The 17,809-nt window shown below is 40.3% G+C and overlaps 1 protein-coding gene across 1 annotated transcript; it reads right to left on the reverse strand.

The window, feature by feature from the left end:
• Window positions 1–5,627: 5,627 nt before the first annotated feature.
• Window positions 5,628–14,638, reverse strand: LOC310933551 (transmembrane protein 106B-like). The gene is made up of 8 exons (XM_083897065.1): window positions 14,507–14,638; window positions 11,251–11,429; window positions 9,407–9,470; window positions 9,076–9,229; window positions 8,448–8,588; window positions 8,198–8,241; window positions 7,601–7,654; window positions 5,628–6,785 (listed from the first exon to the last, which is right to left on the reverse strand). The coding sequence occupies exons 2-8, from the start codon at window positions 11,426–11,428 to the stop codon at window positions 6,674–6,676; spliced, it is 747 nt and encodes a 248-aa protein (XP_083753191.1). The 5' UTR covers window position 11,429; window positions 14,507–14,638; the 3' UTR covers window positions 5,628–6,673.
• Between the last annotated feature and the right edge of the window lie 3,171 nt (window positions 14,639–17,809).

Below are 17,809 nucleotides of genomic sequence, written 5' to 3' on the forward strand. Positions count from 1 at the left end.
GGACACTGGTGTTACTAGGTCACTGGGACACATGAAGCTCAGATATCTGAAACAAGTTGTTTTCCTGATGGGATTTCAGAAATAAAGAAAGAGAAAGAGAAAATGACACAACTGGAACAAGAATAAAAGAAAATAAGAAAGTATATTTTTACTATTAAATGTGAACTTGAGATGAAGAAAAGTCAATTGTAGCCTACATGCAATGTATCAATATATGCTTGTGTACTAGAGTATATGCGTCACTCTCTATGGTGATAGACACTTCACCGCCTGCTAGAGTTTAACTGCTTCCATCTGCTGTCTCCTCAGCTGGTGGACGGGGGATCTGACTCCTGCACTGCAACTGAATCAAACACAACACAAGAGCAAACAGGTATTATTCAATTCACATGGACATGGACATGTGAACAATAAGAGCCATGTTGACACCCTGAATTAACAGGTCTAACTGATGTTGATGGGCTGCATGAGGGTTATATTGGGGCTGACAATATGGGTGACAAGTCGGTTTGTCCGTGGTGTCCATGGTGGCCTCACACATGCTACTGACCTGCAAAATTTGCCCATTTCAAGCTCATACCCACTTGGTACCCAGGTCACGAGTCCATCACAGTGCCACATAGAGTCAAACAACATTCACGCTCAGACTCACATCTATTGTCAATTTTAGTGTCCAATTTACCTAACCCCCAAATCTGCATGTTTTTGGAGGAAACCGGAGAACCTGCAGAAAACCCACGCACATGGCAAAAACATACAAACTTCATGCAGAAAGGTCCTTGTTCCAACCGGGTTCTAGAACTGGGCTCGCCTTGCTCCAAAGTCAAGAGTTCTAACCACTACACCACCATGTGGCCCATGCCACATTCACATCTCCTTCATTGCCTTGTTGATACCAGCGGTCAGAGGAGAACGAACAGACATGACGATTGTAATTTAAAACCACAATTGTGCAACTTTATTACCGTCACTGAATGTAATTAGAATTTCAAAAATAGTTGTGAGGCACAGTCACCAGTCTTGGCTAACCCAAGCTCATTTACAGACAAGAGTCTGCCAGGTATTCTGGAATGTGGTCTGAGGGATCACATCTCAAATAAGTCCTAATTGCATCTTGGGTTTAAACTGCAGTGTTAGGACAATTCTTTTGAAATTCTAATTAGGTTCACACTATGGTTTGATGGAAGTGACAGGATAAAGGCCACATTATACTTCTCCGACTGCGTATGCGTTATCCGTCTGCGTCACCACGTAGACCACTCGAGCATTTATACTTCTGCGTCGTGGTGACGGACACTCGCTGCAATTTCCCGCCCGATCAGTAGGGGTCGCTGCGCAAGGTTGTTGTGCTTCTGGCTACAGTGAGCAATGGCGTCCGAGAAAGAAAGAGAGAGAAAGACTGTTGTTGTTGAAAAAGTGGCCGTTTCTCACCTTTCTGTGTCACGGAACGCAGTTTTAAGATAATTTGAGGCGAGAAATTGGCCATTTAGAGTCTAAACATGTGCTGTGTGTGTTAAGATATGACGTATTTATAGTTCGGCAGCGGCGTTATCGGCGGGGATCAGCTCCGCCTCTGTCAGGACGCCCGGAGCGCACTGAGAGCCGGCACAGAGCAGCTTAGCTCGGTCTGTCCTGAGGACCAATCGCAGCTCTTGCCGTCTCCGTAGTCCCTTGACGGAGTGACGGACACTTAAAAAATATTCCGTGCACCCGGAGACGACGCAGAGGCTCTTCGACAGGTTCTGCGTCGACGCAGAGGACTCTGCGTAGCTACGCAGAGCACTTTACGCAGGAGTATAAATTGGGCTTAAGTTCCTCATTCTGGTTACCAGAGTTATTGGCTATTATCTTGCGTTAGTTAAAGGGTTTTTATTTTAAAACATGGTCCAATGCCCCTCCACATGTTCACCATCCACTGTCTTTTAAAGGGACAATGTGTAGTATTTATGGGTTTATATAACCCAAAATCCAATTTTTTATACATATTATGTGCTCCTGCATTGTCTAGTCGCTGTATAATATTCTTTGTTTCATTTTCGTAGTGTTTCAAAAAGTCATGTAAAATAACATGGTCGCGGGCCGCTACTGCATTGCCACGACGCCATGTTTCTACGGGAGCCTGTATAGACAAACGCAAGAGAACAAATCAAGTGTCTCTTTACTTGTAGCAGAAGTCCCGCCTCCACTTTCTCCGCTTCGTCTGCTACGGCCGTGGTAGCTCGCCCTCTCCCTCACCTCACGAACCTCATCTGCTGACACGGAGAAAGACAACGAGGACGACATTTGACCGGCTGAGGACACCGTAGCGCTCAGGGAAGGGAGGGGGTGAGCAGAGGAGCAGTTCTTTGTTGAACATTTCAGCTTCTCCTCTAGATGGCACTATAAACTACTTACTTCACCTTTAAGTTGATGAATCATGGATGAGTGATAATGATGAGTCACATTTCGACATGCAAAAGGACATTATCAGTATTTATAACAGTATTCAAGCATTGTACAAAAATCTTATCTGATATCATCCACACACACACACACACACACACACACACACACACACACACACACACACACACACACACACACACACACACACACACGCACGCACACACACACGCACACACTGAGTGGTGATGAATGATTGATGAAGGGCAACACAGGCTGTGTCTCATGTATCACTGACCACAGATTTACTGCATCTCAACAACCTGGAACAGATTGATGAGAGCAAAGTGTAAAAGAATATTCAGCTGTCAGTTGATGCCTCACTCTATGTGCTGAGCTTTAAGAACACAGATGGCCCGGGTTCGGCTCTCAGTCCTCGTTTAGACTGCAGACCAAATCTTGTTTTTTTTGCAGTCTGGACAGCTAAAAACACATGCGATCCAATTGTTCCGATGCTGGTTCAAACTACAAACGGAGGTGGTTTCACATGCAATCCTGATCCGAGTATCAATCTGAAGAATTGTTTGTATGGTTAAGGCTTCTAGGGGTCGCCACAGCGGGTCACCTGCTCTTTTTCAATGATCCACGTGTATGATTTGCCAGAGATTTTTGCGCTGGATGCCTTTCCTGATGCAACCCTCTCATTAACCTTTCCGGCACTCGGAGTACACTGGATTAACCCAATCACTGGGGAGCAATGGGGATTGGGTACCTGGCTCTTGACTGGTTGGGATTCCAATTGGAAGAGTTTCCTTTCCACCAGTTCCCTGTGCAATACCCTGTATAATTATTATACTTCATTTATATTCTTCATGTTCTAGCGTAGCTGACCAACACATTTGTACTTGTATAATTGATGTGACTAGGGATGAGCCCACACAATACTGCTCAAACTGTCACTGTAATGTCGGACAGATAAAAATAGATACGATACAAAAATCCTATATATTGACTCTAAAAATGTAAATAAAAATGCTGAGTCATGTTGTGGGCTGTTTCTTGTTACTTATGGGAGAATAATATTTGTTAAAGAGTTGGAGAATTGTGGAGAACTGTGTCTTTGAAATAGCTTGAAATTGTTTTAAAGGTCTAAAATGAGTGATATAAATGTGACTATAAAAATCTTGAATGTTATGTCTCGTATCTGTCACGTCTCATTTTTAGCTGAAAACCAGTGTCCCCACTGCAAAGGCGACCTAAAGGCACCTGACCATCTCAAAGTCAAGGCCCCCAATCGATACTCTGTAGGTATCAGAACAATTAAGATTGATTTTTTTTTCAGCTGATTAAATCCTGTTTGTCTTCCAGTCATTGCAGTACACCCAGCAGTGGTGAAGAATGAACCAACACTCTCCTCCTAACTGAACAGAGAAGCAGACCAAGAGTGGGTTTTGCTGCATTAGTGTGTGATATTTGTGACTCTGTAATAAATGAATATACTCAATTAAACAAGTCTGAGCTCTGACTATCTGTAAAACAAGTCATCTGATGCTGTCAGTCTTCTGAGAGGAGATGATGACCAGAATTTATTTGTAAAACTGATAATTCCATGATTGATTGGTTTTCAATACCTGAGAAAAATGATCTAGGATGAGGAATACTCGTTCTTCTAAACCAAAGAGTGAATGAAATCACTAATGGTGCAGTTCCAGCACAACTCCACACTACTCATATTTTTGGATTTTCCATTAGCGATAGAACCTGGTACTTTTTTTGTTCCTGTTTGCTGAGCTTCAAAGTGAGCTGAGTCGATATTATAATGTGATGTAAACAGACTAACGGCCACTGATTGGTCAGAGTGTCGTCACTGGCAATTGCAAAACAATAGCAACAGAAAATGATACCAAACAGTAGTCGTGTCGTGCCAAATCGTGCTGGAACTATATAGTGAAGAGGTGCCATAACTGTTGTGTGAGCCTGGAAGTCTATTCATGTTACACACCTTCAGTTGTGGTCATTTGTGATTCTGTGATGATCAACTTATTGCAAGTCAATCATAAAAAAATGGCGAAGCTTTCTCACCTGTTATCCTGCTGTAAACTCCTTCTTCTCTGGCCAGGTAACTTCCACCCAAGTTTCCCCCATTCACTTGAGCAGCGCCACCGCGAGGAGACATCAAAGTGAATTTGACAGCACACGTCTATATACAGGTACAGTGTTCTTCTGTCACAGAGCTCATGCATGATTACATTATAAATGACTCAGTAAAAGGTGCCTTGTACAAAAAAACACTGTGGTTATTCATGTTTATAAAACCAACATAATTAACTGACAATTTACATAGTAAACACATACAACAGCTCCGGGTTAGCGTGTACTTCACCTCACTGTGTGCTGTGTGTGTTCACTAATTCACGGTTGCAGTAATTGGAAATTTCCCCACTGCGGGACTGATAAGGGACTAATCTTAATCTTAATCTTAGATGCTAGTTAGAATTCATTGTGATTGTGATATTTTCATTAGTTTAGTCCCTGTCCCATGGCTAATGATCGATACCTCACCAGCTACCAGGAAACAACCCTGGTGTTTTGGCTTCATTTGGTACGAGCCGTAATGTTGTCCCTCCTGTACAAAGTCACTGAATTATGCACGTAAATGTTATCATCTAATTATTGGCATGAATTACGTTTGAACAACGTATTCTTTTTAAATTGTAATGACAATAATTGTATGATGATAATTCATGATGTTTTAAATCTATTAGTGCAGTGGTTCTCAAACTGTTTAGCTCTCACAGTAACACCATTATCACCAAGGTTCAAATACAGTTTGTGGAAACAGCAGCAGATTTATTCTCTCATCATCCTCCTCTTCCTCTTCACACACTGGTATAGTGAAACTCTAATTATTAGGATTTTTTTTTTTTTTTCCTTTTCTACTCACTGTTCAAAATTCCTGACGTTCACTCTGATCACATCCTTTGGTATAATCAGTAGAAGAGTATTTCAGATTATCTCAGAGGAAGCTTGTGGTGGTAGTTACTAAACTGAAGCCTGACTACAGTAATACCGAGTTAAAGTGTATTATCACTTTAAAAATACAGTAGCCTACAGTAGCCCAAAAGGACCAGGGCCTGCAGCTTGCATATGAACAAATAAATGTGTGGCTCAACAAAAATAAGCCATGCATGCGCACATTAACAGGAGAGAGGAGAAACTGTGACTCCGATGGCAGAAGGGTGAATAATCAAAGATATCTGATATTGTGAAATACATTTTCAAATAAATGCTGTGATTATTAAATACTTTGTGGTGTGAGATGCATTCTCTGGGATAATAAGATTAAGAGAATGTTTTCAGGGATCTCGTTTCCTGAGCATCAACTGAGAAGATCAGAGGGAATTTTCTATAATTATGTGATATCTACATTTGATATCTGATATTTACATTTTTTTAGTTTAATTTAATTCCTGTGTGATAAAAGTTATTTTTATTGTAACAAATGTAAGCTCCTCTGCATTACGAGTTGGTTGTGATTTATAAAGAGTAACGCTCGGGTGCGCTCGGTTTCATAAATCCAAATAATTTTCAGGCGTATCTATGCACACAGCTAATAATAATAATAATAATAATAATAATAACGAATAATAAATGATGTCCCAGGGCATGTTTTGAACCACCAGAGAGAATATTTACATCCTCTTCAGTATGTGAGGACCATCGTAGTTTTCTGAAAAGCTTTGTTGTTTTGTGCAGTCTCACCTAACCTCACTAACTCTAACACACTTGACATATAAGTAATGATGCATCGCAAATCACATCACAGTATCTGTAAAAATAATCTGCCGACTATTTTATCTCATTTATGTCAGAAAATGCTGATTGTTGTTTCCCAAACATCGAAATGATGATGTTCTCAAATGTCTTGTTCTGTCAATTTTGATTTATTATTTTTAGTATGCGTTACATTTAAGAAGCTTGGTTTAATTATTCAAGAATAAAAAGAATTTAAAAAATAAGTTTTGGTCTGTGTGCTCTCAGGACACAGAGTCCAGCTCCGTGGTCCACACCAGGGTTAGTGCATCAGTTTACTCACCAGTCCACTTTGACGGTACCGACTGGAAAAATGTGCTGGACTTTATCTCAAAAGACCCCAAGAGACTAGAACACCATCACTAGCTCATATTCCAGGCCTCTTCAATCCTAGATTAAGTCATCATAGTAATTCATTTAGGATTTTAACATAAAACAATATGTCCACTGTGTTTTTTCAAGTCTTCTCCTGTGTCCTTCATCCTTCATGGTGGTGTGGTGTGGTACTGTTGATTCCACAGTCGATGTACTCGTATGTTTCCAGGGAGAGCTGCTCATAGCGAGCCAGGTAGTAAATGGTCATAGACATCCTGCAGCACAATGACCACAAACAAATCATTGTTAAACTATACTGACAATAAAGAGATTCTTCTGTTTTGACTGTGTTTACTGAAGGCAACTCTTTTAAAGTGACTGATGACCTGGCCCTGTCAAAGTTGGACAATAAGTAAAAACTTGCTGTGTTATTACTTTGTAATTGAAGTCATCTCATCCTCTAAGCAACACACACACAAAAAAATAAAGCTACATAGACTAAAGCACCGTCTTTCTTTTGTTTTGTTTTTCGGGGGTTATTTTTCATCTCTAATACATTAAAAAAATTAAACAATGTCATCATCCATGCAGCTCCCCAGGAGGCGAGATAGGCGGGGTCACACCCTGGACAGTTCACAAGTCCATCACAGGGACACATGTAGAGACAAACAACCATTCAACCATTCACTCTCACACCTATGGTCAATTTAGAGTGACCAAATGACCTAATCCCCAAATCTGCATGTTTTTGGACTGTGGGAGAAAGCCGGAGAACCAGGAGAAAACACACGCACACGTGGGGAGAACATGCAAACTCCATGCAGAAAGGATGTTGTTCCAACAGAGCTCGAACCAGGGTCTTCTTGCTGCAAAGGCAAGAGTGCTAACCACTACACCAACCAGAGTTCACTGGTATCATGGGTTTGTCAACAAACGCACACTACCGTGACTTTTTTTTATGACAGTTGTAACAAACAATACCGTTTACCAGTGGGGTAAGCCCAAGAGCAAATCCAAATGACAATGTTTGGTGTATCCTTGGTGTGTATATGTGAAGAGGATAAGAAACACCTAACACAATGGTACTTACTGCAGGTGCAGATACAGGATGTGGACAGCCAGTGAAACCTTCTTGCAGTAGTTACTAGAGAGAGTAGAAAAGGGCAGTGAACAGCTGAGTTAGAGACCAGCAGCAACAACAATCATAACAAAGACATGCTTTGACCTGAGGTAAAACATTGCATTTACCAGGAAGGCAAGGCTAACAGTTAGTAGTTAGCTGCCAGGTTAGCAAGTCAAACAGGTTCTGTCAATGTGTGGCAGCATTAATACTCAGCTAAAATCCCAAACCTCAGGGAAGTGAGAAGAAATACACATAAATAGACACAAACAGCGTGTGAAAGAGTATGCAAAATGCGATAAACTGTCCTTTCAGTGGTCATCAAGACTGGAAAAGCAGTCTTTGAGCTGACCCAGTTGTCTTCTTGCAGTCAAACAGAGCATTCCTGATATACCTTTACAGCATTTATAGAAAATACACTCAAACACACACAGTCTAAAATGATCATATTCAAACACAGCGAGCAAAATTCAACACTTTCTTTGCTGTTCTCTGTCGTCTGTGACACCACTGAGTCTTCATACTTGGAGAGGATCTTAATGAAAGTTAAAAACAATGCAGACTCACTTCAGGCCAGGATCTGTCAGGTTGACGGGGATCAAGAAGGAATACTGTGAGGAGAAAAAGAGGAAGAGCAGTCATTCCTTCTCCCTGCTCAAAGATTCACAATCATTTCCTGAGATAACATGACACGGGTAAACAAAGTAGAATGCTACGCTGCTTAATGCCATTCTTATGAATTGTTTTTGCAGCTGTGTAATGTATCACGACTTGCGACCACTTTTTCAGTCAGTCCCTATGTGAACCTGTGTCTCACCGCTGTGACGGAGCGAGGTGGGACAGAGGTGACGTTTTTAATAGACACCGTTCCCACCACCGTCTCAAAGATGAGGGCCTGCACTGACAGGTTATAGACCTGCACTGGTACAAAGTTGTTGTTGGTGATGTTCAACACGTTCTGCAAGGGGGAGAAGAAGAATAGTAGACGAATAAAGGAATGAATGAATGAATTAACTGTTTTAGAGTCAATGAAAAGACTTTCCTATCAATCCACCCCTCTACTTTTTGTCATCCATCAAAAAATCTGCATCCCTTGTTTTTAACACAGGACCTTTCTCAAGGGACTCGGAACCTTTGTAGGATCTACTGCAGGGTCTGGATTATGCTGTAGGTCTTTGCACTGTCTAAAAGGTCCCTGCTCTGGGGAAGTGTTTTAACATCTGACAGATGTAGGCCTGCCATTTGATTTAGGCCTGTCAGTCTCTGCATGTTTCCTTACTTGTTCAATTCAGTTGCTATGTTAAACAAACCTAAAACCCACCTACAAGACCCAACTTTGACCTGAAGATCTGAAGGCATACAAGAACCCAAATGTATGTCATCTACCTTGGTTGGAGACTTTTCTTTTGTTTCAGGTATTTATGGTTGTAATTTTGGTCACCCACCGTAATGTTGATGAGGATGTCCTCCTCTGTGGGATAAACATAAGACGACTTCACTGCGACAGGAGACAAGAGGACGGAGCGAGGGAATAGGAAGAACAACACCAGAGCGCTAATCAGCAGGCACAGGACAACAGACACCGCCACATACAGCTTCCTTGGAGAGCGGAGGTAGAAGTAAAATAACTCATTTGCTTTATGGACTTTGGTGTGGGGAGAGAGATGTTTACAGAGCAACAAAAACACTGGACAAGGCTTCCCAAATGCAAATTAACGTGGAAAAGATAACCATGTTTTCAGTGAAATGAATTGAATTTAATCCTTTGTTTCTTACGTGTGTCTGGGCCTCAGCCTCTGATCATTACAGGGGATTACAGCTACCAGCTTACTCTCCTGACCTGAAACACACATAAATCAAGGTTTTACATGTTAGCTAAAAGCACAGCAGCAACCAGACATTTGTGTTAAGAGTCCAAATGGGAAACATATTGATATTATATCCAGTGACGTGCGGTGAGGTTCATCACTGGAGAGGCACTCGTCGGATGCACAAATATATGAACCCAAAATCGAAGCTTATATTTCAATTTCTACTTTGATTGAAACATTTAGTTGTTTTCAATTCCAAAATTCCATAATGTGGTCTGAAGTAATCCTCTCATGCTGTGTTCCAGAGCCCATCCAAACCAGTTAGACGTGGGACTTATCCTACCTCCAACGAGAAAAAGTGCACTGGAATGCCTGTCAAAGTGGGACCTCCTACTCGCGAAGTCGGGGCTGATCGACCTACCCCGACTTCACCAAAATGACGTCGGCGCCCATGTAGTCACATGAATAGGCTATAAACTTTACTTTTCTGCGTGTAGAGTTGTTTTAGACACGAAGTAGGAAGTAGGAGCTAGTACAATTCAGGTAGGATAAGTCCCACATCCCATTTGTTTGGATGGGCTCTGGAATGCAGCATAAGCACCGCCGTTGGTATTCCTTTAGTTATTACCTCTTGTTTTGATTGAAAGTCCCGATTTGCAAATTTTTTGAGAAGGCGGATTGTAAATGCAATATAAAAAAGAACGAAGAAGACGTTTGTATTGGTTCCGGGTCATGGCAGAGGGCGCTTGTGAGCCCTCAGATTCTTGGGCCACCGCTGCCATGAGCCGGAACCAATACAATCGTCTTCTTCGTTCTTTTTTATATTGCATTTGCAATCCGCCTTCTCAAAAAATTTGCAAATCGGGACTTTGAGTCAGGCGTACTGTTTGCCTCACCCAGTGACTTTTCACTGAGGTTTTATGATTAATCTGTGAGCCTTTTTCATACATTATTATGATTCTGGAAAGTCAGTGCATATAATTAGTCTTTGAAATAATTGTATTTGTGATATACAGAGGTTTAGCGAAATACTAATAACATCACATAGTTTGTGAGGGATTACATGATCTACTGAGAGGCACAGCAAGGTGCTGCCTCACCGCACATCTGCTCCCTGTATTTGAATGAGACATACGGACATTTTGCAATAATTCAAAAAAAAAAAAAAAGTGGATTCGGATGGAAAATGGGTTAATAAATATATACCAGCTGATAAAAATTTATATTTATTTTATTTTATAATCAACCCTTTCTTCTTTTCAAGATTGACAGGTGAGGCTCTGCCTCTCCTGCCTCCCATGACTGCATGTCACAGATTATATCATAATATGAAGATATAGATCTAGCATATCGTCATATTATCGTCCTATAAGGTATCTGTGAGGACTTTCCTGGTTTTAAAGGCTGTTGAATTGATAATCATTATATTTATTTATTTATTAACTTGTGAAATTAAATATTATAAATTAAATATTATATATTAATTAAATTCATTATATAAATTAAAATATCCTTTCTCTGGGTTTTTTACATTTCCTCCCTCAGTCCAAAAACATGCAGATTTGGTGATGAGGCAAATTAGACACATAGGTGTGAGTGTGTGAGTGGATGGTTGTTTGTCTCTATGTGGCCTTGTGATGGTGTGAGGTCAGCTGAGGTTGGCACAGTGACAGGGCTGAACACGATTCTCTTTGTTGTTTAGGACATCAAACTACACAATTTTATTATACTATAAACAAACAAAAAAGTGGAAAGGGATCAGAATTGATCATAATGCGACATGACATCATTGGAGAAATGTTTCAATACCTCTTGGTATGCGTCCTGTGCCCTGGCAGGTCGGACAGTGAACAGTCTCTCCCGAGCAGTGTCTTCCGCTAGAGCTCCGCTTTTTCCCATTATCATCAATTATTGGCGTGTGGTCATTGTTTTGGTCAGTGCCACTGTGCTGGTGACCCGCATCACACTTGCTGGAAACAGCCCCCATGCTAAAGCCAAGGAGAACATGCAACAGAACAGAAATTGGCGTCCCTGCAGAGAGTACTGTACTTATACATACACAGCCCTACATGAAACAGAAGATAATTCAGGGTTGCGTAGAGACACTGGCATGGCTGTGTTTTTAGTGTTTAACCACTTCTTCCCTGACCCTCTTTTGGGATTCCCTGCTTGAAAATGACATGCCCAAACTAAATAGAGGAAATCTTTGTAGTTACAAGCTCTATGTGGATTATCTTGATATAAAACTACAGATAACACTTGTGAGAGTGTGGATTTTTTTTCTCTCGCCAAAAAAAATATTGCATTTTAAAGCAAATATCACCTTAAAAATATGCATTAGGAGCTTAAAAACACATGGAGGTCATATAACAACTTGTGGAAATGAGCTGTGTAAAGTCTGATGCTGTGGAAATGAAGCAGAGTGAAATTACAGAGGTTTTAGTAAAGAGATGTATAGGCGATCTGTGCCATTTGAGATTTCTTAGGTACCAAATTATTAAAAACCCATTTAATTGTATTTATATGTCACTACAGGTCTAAAAAAAACTTGTTTTGAAAAAAAAAAAAAAAAAAAAAAAGGAAGATAACTGATAGCTGTAAAACGATACTTCCTGTGCGGTGCGTGATAATAACTCTGTGACTCTGCAGCGTCTTCAGTTACGCAGCGCCATAGCTCTGGCTTACCTTGGTCAATTTAGGGTGATTGACAGCTCGTTTTAAACACGGTTTGGAGACGCAGTCTCCAAATGCGTGTGAATCACTTCATTAGCGAGTCAAAAGGACATAAATGCATATGACGCATTTAGGCAGACATTCGCCCTTCTCTAATCAGAACGATCTAATGTCACTCTGTAATGATCAATCAGACCTGGATTTGTTCCCAAAGCATGCTGGGAAGTGTAGTTCTTCATTAGAAGTGGTTTTGTTTTGGTGGAAATAACTTGTTTTGATAAACAGCAAAGGTAAGACATTTCTGCTTGTATTTCTTGAAAGTCAGTTGTTGTTTTGCTCTTATTTTGGGGCTAGATCCGTGAGTCTTGGTCATAGAGTGATAAAAAATCTGGGATGGCATGAAAACCATCACAGGCTGCAAGAAGAAGAGCAGCAGCACAGAAGCGGTGGATGCAAACCAGCTAAACCTGTTTTTTAACAGGTTTGATCCTACAGCCAGCAACCACCCAGTTCAACCCTCCTCCCCCTCCCAACCACCACCACGGATAGTTCAACCCCCCTTCACCATCACCAAGAATCAGGTGAACAAAGAGCTGAGGAGGCTGTGGCCAAGGAAAGCAGTGGGCCCGGACAAAGTGTGTCCAAGGATGCTCAAGGCCTGTTCTGCTGAACTGGGGGAGCTGCTTCAGTATTTCAACCTGAGCCTGCAGCTGGGGTTCTCTGGAAGACTTCATGTATCCTCCTGGTTCCTAAAACAAAACACCCTAGGGAGCTGGGTGACTTCAGACCAGTGGCACTAACATCAAGACTTTCGAACGGCTGCTGCGCCATCTCCTCAGACCCCAGGTCCACCACGCACATCCTCTATCTGCTACACAGGGGCTTACTCTCATCTGGATGAGGAAAGCGGTGCTGTGAGAATCGTGTTTTTTTATTTTTCCAGCGCTTTTAATACCATCTGGCCCCTCCTGCTGAGAGACAAACTGACAGAGATGAGGGTGGACTCACACCTGGTGAGATGGATTACAAACTACCTCACAGAGAGACCACAATACGTAAGACTGAAGGGCTGCACGTCGGACACTGTGGTCAGCAGCATCGGAGCACCATGGTGGTGGATTTCAGAAGGAAGAAACCACATCTCCAACCCGTGTCCATCGAGGGGGTCGATGTGGAGGTGGTCAGGACGTATAAATATCTGGGGCTGCAGCTGGACGACAGGTTGGACTGGACAGCAAACATGGACACTTTCCACAGGCAAGGACAGAGCCGTCTGTACTTTCTGAGAAGGCTGGTGACTGGTGAGGAGAGCTGGCTCAGTGGCAGAGAGAAGGACCCTGGACAAACTGCTGTCCATACTGGACAACGCCCACCCCCTTCGTCAGGTGTTGTACATTATACTTTTAATAGTTTATTTTACGGTCAATTTATATTTTTAATCTAGTTTATAGTTGTATATAATATATTATTGTATATTTTGTTTCTAGTCATTTTCTATTTTTATATAGTTTTTGTATAGTTTTTTGTTATTTTGATAGGCATGTTCAATGTTCAATGTATGTCACTGAATTTCCTTTGGGATCAATAAAGTTAGAGCTGAAACGATTTAATCGATTACTAAATTAATTGGCAACTATTTAGATAATCGATAATGGGTTGGAAGCTTTTTTCATGATTAAAACCAGATTTCTGATGGTTTTAGCTTCTTAAATGTGAATATGTTCTTCTTTTCTTTGCACCACATAACAAAGAAATCATTAAAACTGAATCATTTTGGTTTGTGTACAAAACAAGACATTCGAGAACATTATAATTTCCAGCTTTGCCAAACACTGATCAACGTTTTTTAACATTTTCTGGACCAAACGATTAATTGAGAAAATAATAGACAGATTAATAGATTACGAAAATAATCGTTAGTTGCAGCTCTAAATAAAGTATCTATCTATTTATCTATCTATAGAAAGAAACCCCCACAGCATTCTAAGCTTTTGGAGACACACGAGCTGCTGGTGTGAGTCACTTAAAAACATCCACATGTCATATATAATTCTTATATAAGTCTTATATAAGTCATATATAAGTCATATCAGCCTTACAGAAATACTGATTTAGCTTAAATTGTGATATTATGTCCATATTGCCCAGCCCCATCACATATACTTTTTAACCACAAAAAAAAAGAAAGTACAGGGGAAGTTCTGAGAATAAGTGTATGATAAATGTACAGAATAAGAGGCCTGAACTACGCTCTTTGTTTCATCAGCTGACTCTAAATGAACTGAACTCACTGAGTAAAGCGAAACTAACTAAGACGTAACAATGTGACGCAGCTCACTCACAATATGGCGTCTGTTAGTAAATATAAGGACAGGGAAACACACGGACTAACCTCAGCCGCTCAACAGTGTCTTCATTTCCTGTCCCACTGTCTGTCAACAAAGTCCTGCAGTTACCGAGAGCTGAACCGAGCTGAGATCCAGCAGCTGCCGAGTACGTCAGCTCAAAACAGCCCAGCCCGTAAACAACAACAGACAACAGCAGCTGACAGCTTTCAAAATAAAGGCAGAACATCCGGAAGAAGCTATGAGTACATTTACACAATACACACAACAGTACATTTACTATTAGTACTGTTACTGTGCGTACCACAAAGAAAAGTTTTTGTATTTCCATCCGGGGGCAAGACTGTGGAACAGTATGAGTGAAGTGTTGAGGCAAAGTACAAACCTGATTCAGTTTAAAAAAGGTATAAAGTATAAAGAGGAAGAAGGTTCTCTGTCATCACAGCTTATAAAAACGTAATATAGAAATAATAATAATAATAATTATTATTATTATTATTATTATTACAATAGTGTATGCGTCAAATAGCCAGAATAATTTGTGATAAAAATGAGAAAATGGAGAAGGGGTAGTATTATATAAGTTATTCTTCTTACTACTTCTTTTCAGGCATGTTAAAATGTATTGTGTTGCTTTATTTTGTATATTTATTTTGTATGTTTATTTTTATTTACATGTATGTTTTTTTTTTGTTTTGTTTTGTTTCATTTCGTCTTCCGTTGTTGTTATTATTCACATGTTCGAAATAAACTAAACTGAACTGAATTGAACATCTCAGAGGGAGACATTGCCGTCATTTTTGATGTTTAGTGATGGTGAGACTGAAGATAGACTGAAATTAATATTTAAACTGAAATTATCAGGACAAAATCCTTAAAAATTAATATTCCCTCTATGTGTGTTAAGAATGGTTTTAAAAACAATCAATGGCATTTATCCAGAAATATGGTTGACAATTTAGGGCTGATACCATGAAATAATTAATTTTCCAGCCAAATATAAAAATAGTCATGATCTTCAAAAAAACAAATGCATTGAATTATTCATGAATAATACTATTATCATAACTAATAACTATATATCATATAGTTATCATATAACCCTATATATCACTAAGTGTCAGTGGAGGGTGATAATATCCTTTTTACTGCTTCATGATTCTTTCTTTCAGCAGATTGAAATACAGCTCCTCTTTGATGGGAAGCTTTATTTTAGATTTAATCTGAAAAGCCAAAAATGAGTCTCTCTCCTTTCATCCTGACTAGATTGATGGAATAATGTGGGAAATAACTAGTTTTCTTGGTTTCTGTAATTTTAGTGTAAGGTGTGAAATGCTTTTGTTTTTTGTGTGTTGTTCAACATAACAATTAACCAACAGTCAGGCTGTGAATACATTCTGGGGGAATGTAAACCAGGGGTCAACATGAGGTGCACAGGATAACATCTGTGGGTCATAAACAAAGTGTGTTTCCTTGTTGTAACTTTGATGTTTTATTGTGTTTGTAAGATACTTTGATGTGACTGTATAAATGTTGGAGCTATCTGGAGGAAAGTCAGAGAACAGCACAGAGTCTCTCCTCCATGCATGCAGTAAAGACTTGATTTACTCAACACCGATGACTCTAGAAATGTATTTGACATTTTGGCGACGAGGATGGGATGGACGCTCCACTGGTCAGGGCCTGAGTTCTTACTGAAGGTTGTTACCGGTAAGGAAAGTTTCCGCTCCACCAAGAAGGACAGGAATTCCGCCTGAAGTTAGGAACAGGTGCTGACCAGTGGATGCTCCATCTATTTAAAAGTGAGTACAGTGTTTTTTAAATCTTGTGTAAATGGGTGAAACCTAGGTAGACAGTACTAATTCCTTTGTGGTGGTCTGTCAAGATATTCTATTTTGTTTTAATTGTGTGCGGCTGGGTTGTTTGTGCATGTTAACATGAGCTCAGTCTGCAGAGCTTGTGTGAGGAGGAAAGGTTTTTTTGCAGGCTGTGGAGCCAGAATGACTGTAGAAAGTTTGGGGGAAAAAGAGAGTGGGAATGCTTCTATGACAAAATATAGACCAGATCTAGAGCAGTGGTTTATTTGATGTTTGATCTGCTGCAGGTATTGTTATGAGCATTCAAAACAACAGAGCTGGTGGTGCCTGAACCTTTTGCACAGTAGTGTATATATAATATTTTTGATATTTTTGATTTAAAAAAAGAAAGAAAAAAGAAAGAAAAAGCAGTGGTATCGGCACACAATCCTATAAGTGCTTTTTTTATTCGACAAATATAATCAACTCCATCCACAAAGCCTTCCATTTCTCTCACGTGCAAACAAAAAGACAAACTCCAAACAATCTGATGACATTTTTTAAAGAGGATACAACACCAGCACACACACACACATACAGCAGAGCAAATTCAAGCCTGGTAATACAACAACCACAGCCTTCAAGCGTTCAAAGAAAGAAAGGAAAAGTGTAAACAATCTTAAATTCTTAACCTGTAAACTCATGAAGTAAGCTGATAATCACTGATTTCAACCACAAGTTCTGTATTCATACATGTGTGAAGGAACAAATACCACAGTTCACATTGTTACATACGGTTTTGATTCCAGTTAAAGTCTGGAAATAATGTCCTGTACATACACTCGTAATGTGCCCAACCGTAGGTGCCATCTGATGTTGGGCATGGGATTGGGGGTGTGAGCAGAACCCCACAATAACAATGAGAGCGAGTTGACAGGGAAACAGATGTTATGTACGTTTATTCAGAAACATAACTTGTACAAGTCACACTGACTCTGTCTTCTCAGCCATGACTTCATCCAGAGTTTTTTTGTGTTTCTCAGCACAAAACATCGCAAACACAACAGCTATTAACTAACTATGCGGACAGTCTACCTCCATGTCGGTTTATATTCTGAAATCACGCACATTTCTGTGAGATTGCAAATCTCTATGAAATCTTTGATTGAATTCCAAGTGTGTGGTCCTGCATCTTGACTGGATCATCTAGTCTGTGGTCTCCCACATTTTAAAAATCATATCAGACCTTCTAGTGTGAGACAGGCTTAAGCTGAGCAGGAGGGAGCACACAAAGATCCTGGCTGGAGCGTGAGGTGATTTTATGTTTAATGGTCTGTATTTAGATAGCGCTTTTCTAGTCTTGACGATCACTCAAAGCTGCACTACCGTTTTACCATTCACCCATTCACTCACCCATTCATACAGGGGGGAACGGTGTGTTTCATTTGTGGTCATTCTCGGAGCAACCTCACCAACCCCAACATGGGACTCCACGATGGCTGCCACCATACAACAGCACTTCTGTCTGTTTCACAGTCACTTAGTACTGTGTAA

This window comes from Microchirus variegatus, assembly GCF_963457635.1.
Source record: "Microchirus variegatus genome assembly, chromosome: 10".
NCBI classification, from domain to species: Eukaryota; Metazoa; Chordata; class Actinopteri; order Pleuronectiformes; family Soleidae; genus Microchirus; species Microchirus variegatus.